General features: G+C 45.8%; 1 protein-coding gene across 2 annotated transcripts in view; it reads right to left on the minus strand.

Moving 5' to 3' along the window:
• Positions 1-17,513, minus strand: part of FGR (FGR proto-oncogene, Src family tyrosine kinase) — a 196,684-nt gene that overhangs the window by 47,357 nt on the left and 131,814 nt on the right. For both annotated transcript variants that reach the window (XM_073616188.1, XM_073616190.1), the window contains exons 5-6: positions 16,341-16,439; positions 12,046-12,149 (exon numbers count right to left, since the gene is read on the minus strand). In XM_073616188.1, coding sequence (XP_073472289.1) covers positions 12,046-12,149; positions 16,341-16,439 — 203 coding nt within the window. The remainder of the gene's footprint in view (positions 1-12,045; positions 12,150-16,340; positions 16,440-17,513) is intronic.

Consider the following 17,513-nt stretch of genomic DNA (forward strand, 5'->3'; position numbering starts at 1 on the left):
AACCCCATTCTCATCCCTCCCACCACTGTACCTCCTGCACATCTGCCCCACCACTGTACCACCTTGCTCTTCTGTCCTACCACTGTAACCCCCCTGCTTATCTGCCCCATCAATGTTCCCCTTTTTTCTCATCTGCCCCACCACTGTACCTCCCTGCACATCTGCTCCACCGCCGTATCCCCATGCTCTTCTGTCTCACTACTGAATCACCTTCTCATCTGTCCTAACACTAAACTCATCTGCTTATCTGCCGCACAACCTGCTTTCTCATCTGCCCCACCAATGTACCTCCTGCACATCTGCCCCACCACTGTTCCCCCTGCTCTCCTGCCCCACCACTGTAACCCCCTGCTCATCTGCCCCACCAATACACCTCCTTTCACATCTGCCCCACTGCTCTACCACCCTGCTTTTCTGCTGCAACACTGAACCCCCTGCTCATCTTGCCCAACGCTGAACCCCCTGCTCATCTAGCCCATATCACTGTACCCCCCTGCTCTTCTGTCCCACTGCTGAACCCCCTTCTCATCTCTTCCATCACTGTACCTCCCTGCACATCTGCCCCACAGCTGTACCCTTCTGCTCTTCTGTTCCACCTCTGAACACCTTCTGCTCATTTCCCCCACCGCTGTATTCCCCTGCTCATCTGCTCCACCGCTGTACCCTCTTCTCATCTATGATAATCATGATATGCAGAGTGGTGAAAGGAAGCAGAGATGAGACACATCTACCTGTCCTGGCACATTCATCCTGCTGATCCACCTTTTGCATCCAGACCACCTGCTTGTGTGTGATGTCACATACAAGCATATGGAATGGATGTTAAATAATGAGCTCAAGTCAGGGGCATTTTCTGAAAGCAGTGGGCCTATGTGCAGGATCATAAGTTGGACCCCCGCATCTGGGAAAAAGTGTGTCGCTCTGCGCCACAGGAAAAGTTGGGTGTGATTTTCATTGCGCTGAATACTGGCTGTGGCTTAAAGTGCAGGGGTTCAGTAGTAAGTGACGCAAAGGTTCAGGAATAATTTGAACAAAGCTCCCAGAGGCTCAACAGTAATTCCACAAACTGTCACCTGATTGTGGTTTTCTAAATCACAGTGAAATCCCTTCTTTCTGAGATTGGTAGTGGCAACCAAGCGAGTCATCTTCCTCCAGATGGTGGGCGGGGCTAGCAGGACTGTGATTGGCTTTAGCAGTGGCCAAGACAGTCCTCCTCCTCCTGGAAACAGGGACTGCCCCCCCTAGCAGTACTGCACACAAACTCTTCCCCATCACCAGAGATGACGATCGCAGCTACAGCAAAGTTAGAGAACCAAACAATGTTTCCCATCTTTTGCAATGTGTGGGGGCACAGTGCCTCCCCCTCAGTGCAGGTGTGGCGTGGGGAAACTCTGAAATTGGAATGCCTTAGTGTCTCACTGACACTTCCCTGCACTGCTCTGCTGATGGGGTGGGAATCGAGTGCCGGCAAAAAAGGCTTTGTGTGCCGCTTGCGTCACCCGTGCCCCGGGTTGCCTACCCCTGGGCTAGGGTATATACACTGACAGGTTGTCCTTATCTCCTGCTGCAGAGTCCTGCACAGATGAAGCAGACAGAACGAGTGGTGCACTGTGTCTGCAGAATCAGATTCTGGGCACAGGCTTTATCTGAAATCAGAAAAAGAAAAAAGGGTCCAGAGTGGTCCCAAGATTACCAACAAAGGGAGAAGCCACCACGTAGTGAGATCAAAACTATACAAAAAACTTTATTGAAAAATGTAAAACAAAAAGTAAGGGATCCCACTGATGCGGAACTAATCCACACAGGTGGGATCCGTTCCTCCACAATATCAGGTGACTATAGAAAATATACATAAAAGTGACCAACGTTGATTAAAAAATAGACACTGGTGGGTCACCCCACCCCCCGAATCCCTGAGCAGAATGTACTGATGGATATAATGAATCCGATGGTAAACTACATGGGATAATATCCACTGGAAATAGCACAGACAGATTGAGGGATATTAGCGGTTACTTCCCGATGATTAGTGTGCCCGTGCCTGGGCTTATATACATGTATATCCTCACTGTCTGTCGTTAGATCGTACAGGCATGCTGTGTACGACTGCTGGTTATCCAGTGGAATCAGACACACTCCAAATCCTGTCAATACAGTAATGTAGTTTGAACAGAAATACCCAATATATCTGCCATTAAGATTTGAACTATGTAGCAGTGTCCAACAGTATGCACCAAGTTGATATGTCCTAGCCCGAACTCTGACTAGAGCAATAGTATGGGTATGTCCTGGCCGGAACTAGGATGAATAGATGTGGACACGGTAGTCAGCTCAAATGGGATGTATAGACTACAAAACGTGTTGATGGTTAAAGCACAAAAGTCATTGCCCCAGCGTACACCTGTATTCCATACACATGTTTTGTATAGGTATAGTCTCTTGGATCCCCGGGATGTCAGAAATTAAGTGTGCAAAGTCCCATGCTTATGGCTGACTCCCGGGATGAACAGCTTTGCCTTGCTTCCGACAGGGAGAGTCAGCTGGGCGTGCTATGACTTCCGGGTTAGGTGTGCTGTTAGTTCTGTGAGTAGACGGCCACTAGAGGGCACTGGTTCAAGCAACCATAGCGGCACTGCTGTCAGAGATGTCCATTCTGAGGAAAGCCATACTGTGAAAAATAAGAGCTTGCTCCGGGACAAAAGAAGGGGGGTACCCCCAGCGTCTATGGCATCAAATTGTCGACACATTTCGTGCTGCAAGACGAGCACTTCATCTGGACAATGTGCTTAAGTAATTGCCATCTTTATATAGGGCTTACCCCCCAATCAAACAGTTCAATTGCACCTAAATAATCTTTACCGCCATCTTGTGGTGACAACATGAAATAACAGTTGAGCAGTCCAAAGAATACACAGGCATAAACAATCCTAATAGTACCACTCTGATATAAGCATTACAAAAATAATGGTAACAGTCCCACTAATTACTCAACGGTAAGAGAAATCAATGAGTTCCAAAAGGAAGATAAGAGTCACATAATAAAGTGACAGGAGGACTAAGAATGTCCCCACCATGAATGTTACTCTTCCCTGAGGGAAGGAAGGGAAGGGAAAGAAGGGATGAAAAGGGGGTAGGGGGGAGGAAAAGAAGGGGGGAGGGGAGGGGGGAAGAGGGGTAACTACCATTAGGGGTCTTTCCCCAACGATCTCCTTCAGCTTATCAGATCTGGTAAGGATGTGCCAGTGTTCAGAAAGTATAGAGCGCACCTATTGCCACTGTTCTCCAAAAGAAGTAATGAACTGAACTGGCTCATTTTTTAGAGGCCTGTCTTTGTTCTGAGGTGTAAGTAGATAAACCCTTGATCTGCGTCCTACCAACATTCTAGCCCTCCTGAGCGCGCGGTGTGAATATCCGCGTTGACGGAATCACTAGTAAAGCGACTCAGATTCACGCCTGTAATCTTCCTCATTGGAACAGTTTCTCCGAATCCGGAGAAACTGTCCCACAGGGATACCCCGTATAAGGGATCGAGGATGATGTCTGTCTGCTCGTAGCAGGGTGTTGGCAGCCGTATCCTTGCGAAATGTAGTGGTGACCAACTGGCCTTCAACCACCTTTATGCAAAGATCAAGAAATGAAATTTCGCAAGGATCAGCTACAAAGGTCAATCGTATATTACGTGTGTTGTTACCCAGTTCATCCATGAACTGTAGAAGTTCACCCGTCCACACCATGAGCACATCGTCGATATACCGCAGCCACAGGTGGGCGTGGCTATGGTATAGCGATGAAGCGTAGACCGTCTCCTCCTTCCACCATCCGAGGTGGAGACAGGCGTATGCTGGTGCCCATGGCGCCCCCATAGAGGTCCCATGGAGTTGTTGGTAGTAGTGTTCAGCAAATTTGAAAAAATTGTTTTTAAGAGCCATATCCAATAGCTCCAGAATAAACTCATTTTGCGCACCCATGTGGGGGAATTTCTGATCGAGGAAATGGTGTACCGCCAGGATTCCCCATTCATGTGGGTTAGACGTGTAAAGGGACTCCATGTCTATCCCAACAAGGGGGGCCCCCTGGGGGATACGCAAATTGAGTATTTTGTTTAACATGTCTCTGGTATCCTGAACATATGAGGGCAATAGTTCAACCAGTCCCTTAATCAGGCCGTCAATGTATTTACCCACTCTCTCCAAAGGACCTCTTATTGCTGAGACAATGGGTCTCCCCAGGGGATTTTCCAAATTCTTGTGTATTTTAGGTATTATATAAAATACCAGGTTGTTGAAATCTTCCACCTTCAAGAAATCATATTCCCTTTTGGAAATGAGTGAGGATTTGAGCGCCCAGGACAGGCAGTCATTAACAAGTACCACTAAAGGGCCGAATGGGTTATGGTTAAGTTTTTTATATGTGGACTGATCAGACAGTAAACGGCGTACTTCTGCCTCATACATGTCAATGGGGAGCAATACCACGTTGCCCCCTTATCACTGGGTTTGATGATAATCTCTTTGGATGTACGAAGTTCCCTTAGAGCTTGGCGTTCAAGGGATGGTAAATTACCGGTATCATTGGTATGCCAATTGATCTTAGCCAGATCTTCCTGGACTAAGTCCAGGAAGGTCCCCAGTCTTCTATCTTTCCTAAACTGGGGCATTTTGGTGGACTGAATGCGTAGCCCTGCCTTCCTCCTCCAGGTACAGCTGGGAGGAATATCCTCTTCATCGGAGGGAACCTCCCCTTCTTCAAATAGAGATTCTAGTTGTTGATGGGCCAGGGTATCCCCTGGATTGGGTCCCCCAAGTACATTCGGTTCACTCGATTTATCTGAATATAAAGATCTGTAGTACACTTTCCTAAGGAACAAATTGAGGTCTTTGTAGATCTCAAATTCTTCCATTGTTGTTGAGGGAAAGAAGGAAAGTCCTCTGCTTAGGAGCGCTAGATGTCTATTTTCCAGTTTAAATTGGGAAAGGTTGATGATGGTAAAATCCTGACCACCTGTGTTCTCTGGCACAGGATCAATCAATGATGTTGTCTTTGACTCCTTGTGATTGTGCGGCCCCCGTTTCCTTTCTCGTATGACCTCTTTTGTTTCCCTCTTCCATTGCCGAGACTTTTTTATCTGAAATCAGGCTGTCATCTGCCAGGACAGTGCAACAGCGTAACTGCAGAAACTTTTCTATCAGGCACATACTCACCTGCTCTTCTCCATTGTTAAGCACCTCCTCTTCAGCATAAATCGGCATCTGACCCCACCCTCACAGCACAGAGTGAGTGGCCAGTACAGGATGAATGCTATGAGCTGCAGCCAATCACCATGATGAGGTCCAATCAAAGAAGGTTTTCACACACAGTGGTTCTGCCTGCATCTGCGGGACAGCGGGAAAGCCTTCAGTTTGCGGGACAATCCCGCCCATTCATGGACGGTTGGAAGGTATGCCCCTCTGCTTCGGTGTTTTCTGGGAATTGAAGTGTACAGGGTCCATGAGTCCCATTCTATGGCTGCTGTCACAATCTTCAATTCACATGATCCTTAGCGTACTGCATTGAAGTACCTAGGCTTTCCTGGCTATAGCTCTCCTTATGCTGACTGCAGGGGATAGTGCAACAAGTCCTATAAGACATCCAGCATAACAGTAGAAAGTGAAAGTAAAACTGTAAAGAGGATAATGTTTCCTTCTCTATGTTTCTGTGGTCCAGCACCTGGCACACACATTTCAGGCACTGAGAGCTAAAGAGGGACATATCTAAGTGGATTACAATAATGCAAGAGCACAAAAAGGACCTCAGCAATGCGATCATGTACTTTCATGGTCTAATGATCAAGCAGGCAGTACAGAAATCTACAAAGTGAATTAAGGTTTTACACTCCTAACTCAGCTATGTGGCAGGAACGTGTGCACTACATAAGTGACCTACAAGATATACAAATATTTTTGCAGCTAACACAGTCCATATAAATGCTTTCACATACCATTCTGACAACGTGTTGTAAAATCTGGATTTTTAATATGTCGTAGGAACCAGATTCAGGCAAGATCTGAATAAAGGCTTTAGGCAAAGTCACTTTTGTATTCCTTTAGATACTGCACAGAAGGTGCAGGGAAAAGATGGAACCAAATTAAACTTTAAAGAGAAACTGAACTTTTAAGCTGTGGTGAAAAAGGCAAACACAAAGCAATGTAAGAGTCACCAGTATTGCTTGAGGTCTCACTGTAGCTGACATTTCCCCATTGCTGATTTACCATGCCTTGTTCACTGTGACTATCTGTTGAGGTGACCAACTTAGTAGAGGCAGGGCTTTACTTCCCCATGTCAGAGCCTTTATCAAGGACAACAATAAGCAGCACAGTACTGACACCAAATCTCACTTCAAATCTCTTAAAACTAGTCAGAGGCAGCAGTTTAATGGTCGTGTGTACTGGGCACACAAATAGCTGTGTGTGTAGCAGCCATTTTGTTCATGTCTCAGCTCATCTCAGCCATGTTGTCACGTGAAGGCATACTTGCCAATAGTCCCGAATTTCCTGGGACATTCACAAATTCTGGAGCCTCGTCCCGATCTTATTATTTCCCGCGATTTGTCCCGAATTTCGGAGCTTGTCCCGGAGGATCGTAAATATTTTTGGGCAATAAAGTGTTAATTAGCATCGCCGTAGCCTCGGTATCCTCCCCTTTGCTTCATTTTGTCCTGTCCTCTATTGGACAAGGAGGACACCTGCTCCTTCTGCCTGCCTTGATTTGCCAAGTATGGCAAGCAGGGGCGTGGCTACTTCGCAGTCGGAGCACATGGATGGATGGGGGAGGAGGTGCGCACTGCTGTGTCACGCTGACTGCTGCTGTGTCAGTGCCAGGACTCTCACTCGGAGGAGGAAGTTTGTCTCCTCCTGTTTACACAGCGCCAAGGAGGAGAACGTGAAAGGTCCGGGGGAGCCCGAGGCCGGGACCACCAGGGAACAGTCGGCGCCACGTGGGGGGAGCTAGTGTGTCACTCGGTAAGTCAAAGTGCTCCCAGCTTCTGTTTGGGGGGGAAAGAATTCTCCCTCCCCTCCGCTGCAATGTCTGATGTAAGGGGGGCTTTGCTGGCAATGTCTGATGTAAGGGGGGCTTTGCTGGCAATGTCTGATGTAAAGGGGGCTTTGCTGGCAATGTCTGATGTAAGGGGGGACTCCGCTGCAATGTCTGATGTAAGGGGGGACTCCGCTGCAATATCTGATGTAAGGGGGGACTCCGCTGCAATGTCTGATGTAAGGGGTGCTTTGCTGGCAATGTCTGATGTAAGGGGGCTTTGCTGGCAAAGTCTGATGTAAGGGGGGCTTTGCTGGCAATGTCTGATGTATGGGGGCTTTGCTGGCAATGTCTGATGTAAGGGGGGACTCCGCTGCAATGTCTGATGTAAGGGGGGACTTCGCTGAAAAGTCTGATGTAAGGAGGGCTTTGCTGGCAATGTCTGATGTAAGGGGGGCTTTGCTGGCAATGTCTGATGTAAGGGGGCTTTGCTGGCAATGTCTGATGTAAGGGGGGACTCCGCTGCAATGTCTGATGTAAGGGGGGACTCCGCTGAAAAGTCTGATGTAAGGGGGGCTTTGCTGGCAATGTCTGATGTAAGGGGGGCTTTGCTGGCAATGTCTGATGTAAGGGGGGCTTTGCTGGCAATGTCTGATGTAAGGGGGGACTCCGCTGCAATGTCTGATGTAAGGGGGGACTCCGCTGCAATGTCTGATGTAAGGGGGGACTCCGCTGCAATGTCTGATGTAAGGGGGGACTCCGCTGCAATGTCTGATGTAAGGGGGGACTCTGCTGGCAATGTCTGATGTAAGGGGGGACTCCGCTGGCAATGTCTGATGTAAGGGGGGACTCTGCTGGCAATGTCTGATGTAAGGGGGGACTCTGCTGGCAATGCCTGATGTAAGGGAGGACTCCGCTGGGGACCCCTGATGGCATCTGGTGGCAGGCGACGTGGCAGGTGACATGCTCAGGGTTCCCACTGATTCTGCATTATGGTGAGTTAAATAATTTCATTTTATATTACAATGTAATAATAGAAATAATGCGCTTCAATCATCCTGACACCATAACAATCCTGGTGATGGGATGATTGATGGTGTTTGGAGTATCTTTATCTGCTGATTGTTAAACTTTCTAGAATACGCATATTTTTATTGTGTAGGATCTGGGGCTGCTGTCCCATCATTCCCCTCTCCCCCTCTCCCCCTTTCCCCCTTTCCCCCTCTCCCCCTTTCCCCCTCTCCCCCTTTCCCCCTTTCCCTCTCCATCCCTCATTCATTTCAGACTCTAACCACACCCTCTTGAGCCACGCCCATTTAAGCCACGCTCACTATTTCGCGTAAACCATGCTCATTCTTTGCCGCGGCATGCTTTGCGCGCCGCACTTGTATTTTTTTTCTAAACCACGCCTACAAATGAATGCCCCACCCCCTAATTATTGTACGCTCCGCCTACAGCCAAAAAAGTGTCCCACATTTTTTTTGCAATGTTTGCAACTATGTGAAGGGCATCAGCACAGTGACTATTTCCTCTCTCCCCCTCCTTTTAGTTCATACAATCCACAACCCTGAGTAGCATGGCAGACATCTCTTATTAATCTCTCAATACACATCTCAGGGGCTATAAAACTGCCAAGCTTGCCTGCTTGAGGGACAAGAGAGTTAAAGGAGATGTATGGGTTTGGGTTTTTTTCCCCCATTATACTTATCTAGGTGGATGCAGCATCGCTTTGACAAATTGCAATTGACTGTGCAAAGATGAATTTTTAAATATCTCAAACAACTACCAGCTGCATCTGTCCCCCAGCGTCTCTGCTCTGAGAGCCGCCGATGGCTCGGTTCTCTCAGCTCCCCGAGCAGAGAGCTGCTAACTGTCAATCAGCAGCTCTCTGTCAGGGCTGGGCTCAGCCCTTCCTTCTCAAAGCTGGCCACTCAGCTGTCAGCTAATTGCCAGCTCCTATCTCTCCACAGTGACTCACCTGTTGATATCCTGCTCGTCAGTCCTGCCTACTTAAGCTGTCCAGTCCAGCTGATCTCTGCCTTTGCCTTGGTCACATCTCTAGAGACGCTTTCCTGTGTTTCTTTTAAAGACTTGCTTGGCTGACATTCCTTCTGGCTTCAGATACTGCTTGCTATTCTACTACACTCATCTCTGGCTCCCTGACGTTTTGGCTTGTCTGACTATCCGTTCCTTTACTGCACTTCACAATATAGTTACTAACAGCTTAACCTCCTATATGCCACCATGCATGCAGGCCCACTCCTAAATTGTGTTCCGGAGATCGTGTTTGCCAGTGGATGCTGGTGCGGTCTATGGAACGCACAGCCCTGCCCACACAAATGACAGCGTGCTTTCCAACAACCAGCAAAATCACTTCCTGGTTCCGGTGTGCACGTCACACGGCCGCTCCATGGAGCTGACCATTTCTGCCCTTCCAAACACCATCATTATAAGGACGAACGCCGCCGAAGTGCTGCATGGCTGCAATCCGACATAGGACTATACACAGCACCATACAGCATCCCGGCAGGAGGAACGCAGGGTCAACCAAGGAATGATTTGCTATGAGGCTGTAAGAGCTGGGTCTGGGCACAGTCGCATATCAGGAACCGAAGGTTACAAGCCTCCCTTATCAAAAATGAAAAAAAAGTTTTCCCTTCAGTATTACAAAGTAGTTAAAGTAGTTGTAAACTTTATCACTCCTGTAGACATTATTAAATAGATACACATGAACAATTCAGTGTTCCATTTAACCACTTACCGACCGCCGCACACACATATACGTCGACAGAATGGCTCGCACAGGCATACCTGAGGCATACCTGTACGTCCCTTTGAATTTGCTGCCTTGCGGGCGCACGCGTCCCGTGAACTTGGTGTTCGCCGGGGGCCCGCAATCATGAGACGGAGAGGCAGAATGTAAACAAGGCATTTCTCTGTTCTGCCTAGTGACATGACAAGGATCTACTGCTCCCTGTCATCGGGAGCAGTGATCGCTGTCATGTCAGTGGTAGCCCATCCCCCCACAGTTAGAATCACTTCCCAGGACACACTTAACCCCTGGCTATTTATAGCACTGATCGCTGTATAAATGACAATGGTCCCAAAATAGTGTCAAAAGCGTCCCATGTGTCCATCATAATGTCGCAGTCCTGATAAAAATCGCAGATCGCCGCCATTACTAGTAAAAAAAAAAAATTAATAATAAATAAATTTGCCATAAATCTATGCCCTATTTCGTAGACACTATAACTTTTGCGCAAACCAATCAATATTATTGCGATTTTTTTTTACAAAAAATATGTAGAAGAATACATATCGACCTAAACTGAGGAAAAAAAAATTTTTTTAATATATTTTTTGTGGATATTTATTATAGAAAAAAGTAAAAAATATTGCTTTGTTTTCAAAATTGTCGCTCTTTATTTGTTTATGGTGTAAAAAATAAAAACACAGAGGTGATCAAATACCACCAAAAAGAAAGCTCTATTTGTGGGAAAAAAAGGACGTCAATTTTGTTTAGTTACAACGTCGCACGACTGCGCAATTGTCAGCTAAAGTGACATAGTGCCGAATCGCAAAAAATGCTCTGGTCAGAAAGGGGGTAAATCCTTCCAGGGCTGAAGTGGTTAAAATGTAAAAAAAAAAAATTCTGGCATATCCGTTTTTCTGCTGCAAAAGTGCAGGTCACATGATCGCTTTTCCTTTCATCTCAATTCTTAGACCCGTGGGTGGGCGTGTGTACATTGGATATGACATCATTGTCGGTAGTGCCGTTTGCCGCCAAGTGTCTGCACTTCCAAGGTAATGGAATGTAATTACACACCCTGCAGCATTACATCACTTTCCTCAGCCAGGTTCATTAACATTATTTACTATAGTGGAGGGATGGGGGGGCGTGGCTTTACACTGACCACGGAAGATAAAGGCAAGCATGGATCAGCTAGGGTGGCCAGTTTACTAGCAGGAAGAAGGGGGTGGGGGCTGGCATGGTCAGCCAGGTAATAAAGATGCACCGAAAGGAAAAACACAATATTAATGTAATCTCAAAATTACGGTAACCAAATTGAAGGGACAGTTACATTTTTTTTTGTTCTTAAGTTTACAAACAAACCCCATCACAATGCAGGGTCATTTGCATAATAGGGCACATAAGGCACAGCAAGACCAAGCTACAACCAACAGACATCCTAGGGAGTATCTGCTTCATTTTTTACACTCCAATACAGTTCAGTTTTACATAACACACAAAAAAATGATTTAAATAGGAATTTCAGGTTTGGATATTTTATACATAGTTACATTGGTTACATACATAGTTACATTGGTCCAGCTTGGATCAAAGTAACTTTGCATATACCATACTTGACCAAAGTCCCTGGAAGCTAGAACAATCACTTAAGTAGACACTACTAGTCCAGTGATCTCAACTTGCTTCTGAGTCCCACATCAAGCGGCTGTCCTGATGCAACACAGGAGGTTGGCCGCTTGGCATGGGAGCCATTCAAAGAATGCCTTGCATTGAATAAATGTAAAGGTGGAGAGTGTGAAATCACGGCCCTGCCTTTCCACCTCGTTCAATCAGAGAACGCTTTGCATTCATTCAGAAAGTACAAAGGATTCTCCAAATGGTGCCCATGTTGAACTGCATTCAGGGCAGCCGCTAGGCATGGGACCCAGAAGCAAGTGGAGATCACTGGAGTAGTGATTTCTTTTTCAGTGATTTTCAGCTTCCAGGGGCATTAGTCAGGTACGGTATATACATAGTTACATTGGTCCAAGGTGGACCAAGGTAACTATGTATAAGATACAGTACCAATACCTAGAATTCCTCTTTAATGCTTAAGCTTACATGTTGAAAACCCCCACACTAAGCACTGTATTGTGAAGCCCTGGAAACACAGATTATTTCTTAAAATACAATACATTCTACTAATACCCATGCTATTTAAATTTGATGTAGACATACTAGGATTTTTCCGCTCATAACCAACCTACAGAATTTCTCTACCTACCACCATAACTGGAACTCACCTTTTGTAGTTTCACTTTCTCTGATCAAGTAGCTACCTTGCGTGTTTCCTTCACCCAGGAGTTGTCTTTCTGCATCTTTCCTGCCGAGTTTACCAAAATACCACCTACAAAGAAGAATGATCACAACAGAATATTATTACCCCAGTAAAGAGTGATATCATGCATTGTGAATGAAAAAGCAGAACTGTAGGCATAGCTCCCAGCATCAGAAGTTAAGGTGTCGTTAAATCGCGCTGGATATTGGGCATGGCCTAAGGAAACGGTGTGGGAAGAAAAAATACATGACATTGGGGGTGGATTCGGTAGTCGCCCGGAACTCTGAGGGGGGGTGGGAGGTGAAACAGGGGCACTGGTATCCTGTGGGGGGGAGGGAGCACTGATGCTCTGTGGAGGGAGGGGGGACACAAGTGCTCTGTGGAGGGAGAGGAGGGGCACTGATGCTCTGTGGAGGGAGAAGTGGGCACCTGTGATCGGCAGAGGGAGGGGGCACTGATAATCTGAAGAGGGTGGGGGCACTGGTGCTTTGTGAGGTCAGGGTAGGGGACATTGGTGTAAGATGAGGTTATTTGTGTTCAGCGGATTACTTGTCCCTTGCTGCTGCCTTCCTATGCCAGAACTAGAATATAGTGTTCATAACAGGCAGGAAATTACTTCGCCCTAACAGAGCTGCAATGGAGCCAAAGTTGGGTGCAGGAATAAGCTCACCCAGTCGTGAGCACAAAACTTCCCACATCCTCGGCACCGCAGTATTTTGTTAAGAACCCAGGACAGTCACAGGGAATCTTAAAATATTGGGTGATATGCATGCCCCCTCCTACCTGCAGCCCCCACTACCAACACACCCCTTATACCCCTTATACCTTTTGCCATCAATGACATTCACATTTGTGTTCCACTCAGCTCCCCTTTTTGCAGCCTCATCTCACCTTTGCTGGAACTGTTCCTTCCTATGTGCTCTGTTTATAACCCCCTCCCGTTGGTGACAATCTACAATAGGTGGGTGAAGGTGGCTGGCAAGCAGAGGCAACCTATTAGGTAAGACACCCCCTCCCATCTACCTCCTCACAAATTTACTTGCCAGGATTAGTCAACCTGGTCGATTGTTAGAGATTCATTGATTTCTCCCTAACTCTGGCCTTATTGCACTTTTCTCTTCTACCACTAGGTGGCCGCCTACTTGGTGGTACTAAACATGAGAAGGGCAATTCAAGGGCAGGTTATGGGTATATGGGGTATCTCAGCCAATGGGCAGGGGTTTTCTTGGATTCCTTGGCCTGCTGGGAGAACCTATATATTCAGGTGGAGTCAGGTGATCTGTGTTCTGTGCCACCCCGAAAGCTGTCTAGGTGGACGTGTGTTGTGTTGCCCCGGGCTTCTAGGCTGGAGATTTGGCCTATCCCGTAGGCATCTGGCTGTTAGGCTGTGAGGCCTATCCAGAAGCAAGAGAGCAGAGCAGGGTTGGGATTGCGGCTTGCAGTCCAACCAGAAGTGATGGTTCTGCTGGCCGGAGAACCTGTCAGTGGTCGGGGGTAGAGGGGAAGCTGTCGCCACAAAGGCACCATCCGTCTTATTACCAGGGACCACAGTGAGTAACTGAAGCAAATACCGGAGTCACATTCTCACCGAACAGGCACAGTGGAGAATTGGGAAACTTCAGAAGGTGATCAAGTCAGGGACCCAGCCAGCGGAGGTGATGCTTGCTGAGCAGCCTTGTGTGTCTAGTCAGGGACTGACCGAGCAGGCCAGTGGGGTGAAGCTTGAGAAGTATCAGGAGTGCCAAGTTAGAGACCCAGCAAAGAGGCATGGGGTGACACTTGAGGAAGATGCCACCGTGAAGATTGGAGGAGCTTGAGGGATTCAGTGGCAGTGAAACAGAGAGTCTAGTGAGAGACCGGAAGCTCAGTGGGCTGAAGAACTACAAGGAGAAGTTGTAGAGAAGGTGAAATAACCGTTACGCTTTGTGTTAGGAACTGTTAAAAACTGTTGCCATAGGAGACAACATTCCTGCACGTGCAGATGTGGCTTCTTGCTGGAGGCCTTTCCCTGCATGGCTGTCCTCTTATTGAAGTTTTGGAGTCTGCTAATTGAACTTGCAACTACTCAAGGGTTAGAAAAATAAATAAAATGGCGCTACCCTGGGCTGGAGAGGGGTATCTCAATCCCTCAGTATGACGAAAATGGTGCATCACCCAGAAGCTACTATACTCCTATAGCTTCTGGGTGGTGCACCATTGTCGTCATACTGAGGGATTGAGATACCCCTCCCCAGCCCAGGCTAGTGCCGTTTACCCCATTTTATTTTTTTTTCCAATTTACCATAGCCCCGTAGGGGAGGCTGCAACTCTTGTTTGATCCTAAGCACGGAGCTTCTCCTACAATTTTTTAAACTATTCAGGGGTGTCCAGGCCCTAACCCTTTTTCCCCTATAAAAGTTTGAAAGAGAAATAAACATCTCTTTTGCATTCAAGAAGTGTCTGGCGCCCAATAACTTCTACCCAGCACCTACTATGCCTCACAACCCACCACATACTGAAGGATGTCAGCTTTCTCTGGCCCTGGAGGTGCTCATTAGACTGAAAGAAGACCTTGCTACATAAAGGTGAGTGTATCAATGCTTTACTTATCCAAAAAAAAAACTGACTCTCCTTTCTACAGTACAGCTGTCTCTGAAAGTGACATCAGTGCCAAAATATGGCAAGACACTGTCAGGAAGGAGATAACTCAGCAAGACAATGTTTTCTGAAAGCTGCTGCTACGCAGCAGAGGGACATGTCCTGGACCCAGACGATGACAGGATCTTGATAAAATCCTCGGACAGTCCCATGGGATCCGGCACAGTAGAGAAGGATGCAAAGAATTCTAGAAAACCATGCAATTAGAACCTCACTCATAGGCTGTCTATTGTTATTAGGTGGTTAGACATGGGGGCATACTTTAACCACCATGGAAGCAGGAGAACTTCAAACTCACATAGATACAGTAATACAAGCAGGATCCAAGGTATAAATAAAGGGAAACAATGTCTATTGTTATTAGGTGGTCAGACATTGGGGGCATGCTTCAACCACCATGGAAGCAGGAGAACTTTAAACTCACATAGATACAGAGCATTGTCACCCAACAACAGAATGTGGACTACTGGCAGGATCACCAGGTATAAATGAAGGGGGGAAAAGCCAGAAAAGAGACAACTCATTCAGCCTCATCTAAGGACAGCTAAGTTACACTCTAATTTTTGTTCATGGGTTTAAATAGATTCACATGCACTACGATGTTAGAAAAATGGGGAGAAGTGATGTTGACTCTTTGCAGAAAGAGCGATTTTCCCATCATATTTTTTATTTTATTTTTTGTCTTCAGTCACAATTATGCTACAAACATTTAAGTTTTGCTCTAATTTGTAAATAATAGCAGCCAGTCATAATGTTGCTCTAATCCATACAATAACAAATGTAAAATGGGTTATTGACCAACCTGCAAAATATTAATTTAATGCTGATATTCATATGAACTAGAATGCTCAAAAAAGGAAGTATATCTAGACATCCCAATTTCATTGCATTCTGGGAGAGAACAACAGAAATTTATTAAAAATATCCAACTCCGCCAACTGCTTATTTAACTGGGTTGGCTTGTCTATTGCCACCTGCTAGTATCAACAGACATGGGAATTGTCACTTGAACCCACTAGAATCTAGATTGAGCTAAGGTTGATGCCACTTACATTTCTTGAACTGATTACAGTGCTAAACAGATGGTTACAGTAAGACCAGGTGATCAATAAATGTAATTTTGGTCATGCAAGGATTGAAACTGTAACACAATAGCAACAATTTCAGTGCACTCATGCAAAAATTGGTAAGTAGCATAAATATTTCTATTGGCAGACCTTGGAAAGGATCATGCATATGACTATGCATCCACCAGGTTAAAAAAGTGTCATCTTCTGTTCTGGGAGTAATACAGAGATGAATAGAAAGTACTCAGCAATCCACTTTACCATTTTGGAGATTGCTCACAACATTCTGAATGACTATTGTGCTAGCTGGATAAGCAACACATTTTCTGAAGTTCTAAAAGCCTTCCAATACATTATATTTCTCCTTGTATGGTTAGGTTTACTGACTAATTCCTTGTCTGTGCCGTCATAAAAAGGCTAACAGTATACAGGAACCAAGCCAGTGTTGGCTACCTATTACTAAGTAAAAAGATCTATTTTTCTATACAAAAAGTTCAAAAATAAAAACATTAAAACTAAAATGATGTACATTTGATATATACAACATTTCACTTACTCTTCAGCTTGTATTGAATTCAGTGGTGCGACATAGTTACTGGGAATATATCCCGTCTTTCCAGTACGCAGAGATCGAGCCTCCCACCAATCACCTTCACTGTAAAGAAAGAGGGTAACATTTTAAAGCAACAATAACATGTCATATTGGTGTATAGTCCACAAAAATGAATGTCTTTTTGTTTCATTTTGATACTAAGGTTTGAAAAGCATAGAATATTTCTACACTTACCTAAACAATCTTGTGTTTGTAATTTATAAAATTCCCCAAACTACCTTCCACCCTTGTTGTTCAGCAGTACTTTGTATAATTAGTGTAGAAAACAATGCTTACAGTATTATTAAGGTGCGGGATTAAAAACAGCTTTTTTTTTTTTTCTTACTTTTTTCAGTAGAATTTTGTATCCCAGGCATTTGCTTTTCCATCCAAGTGTTTTTTTTTTTTTTTGTTTTTTTACAAAAAAACTTAACTTATCTTTAGTGGATACCAGTGTACTGTATATTGGAACATGTAAAGAGTTTACAACATATTTTAATTACACAGGTGGGAACAAAACAACCTATAGAGCACATTAGAAGAGATATGCGATTTTCATTCTGTATGGAATGGCACAGAGTTTTGTTGAAAAGTGGTTGAAAAAAATAAGTTGTATTGCATAACGTTTTATAAGCTCAAAAAATGCTAGTAAAAAGCACTGAATGAAAAAGCTAAGTTTTTGTGCCGGCTTGTAAGTAGCTTTTATAAGCGTTAGTGTTTTATTAGCATTTTTACAGTACATGAAATGTAACTGCTTGCCGACCAGCCGCCATGGTTATACAGCAGCAGGTCGGGTCTCCTGCGTGAATCGCTGTAGCTGTACGGCGGTTCACGCAGGCGCGACAGCGAGCGGGCAGGCGCTGCCAATGGCCCGTAGCCTCTGCACGCTGCGGGAACGTGCCCGTGGGTCGAGCGGACTCGATTTCCACCGGCGACTCGCAATCACCTATTACAGAGGCAGAACGGGGACCTGCCTTTGTAAACAAGGCGATTCCCCGTTCTGATAGGTGACATGACAGGGATCTACTTTTCTCAGTGATCGGGAACAGTGATCTCTGTCATGTTCCAGTAAGCCCATCCCTCCTACAGTTAGAACACACCTAGGGAACACATTTAACCGCTTGATCGCCTACCCCC

The sequence above is a fragment of the Aquarana catesbeiana genome, linkage group LG02 (assembly GCF_042186555.1).
Source record: "Aquarana catesbeiana isolate 2022-GZ linkage group LG02, ASM4218655v1, whole genome shotgun sequence".
Taxonomy (NCBI): Eukaryota; Metazoa; Chordata; class Amphibia; order Anura; family Ranidae; genus Aquarana; species Aquarana catesbeiana.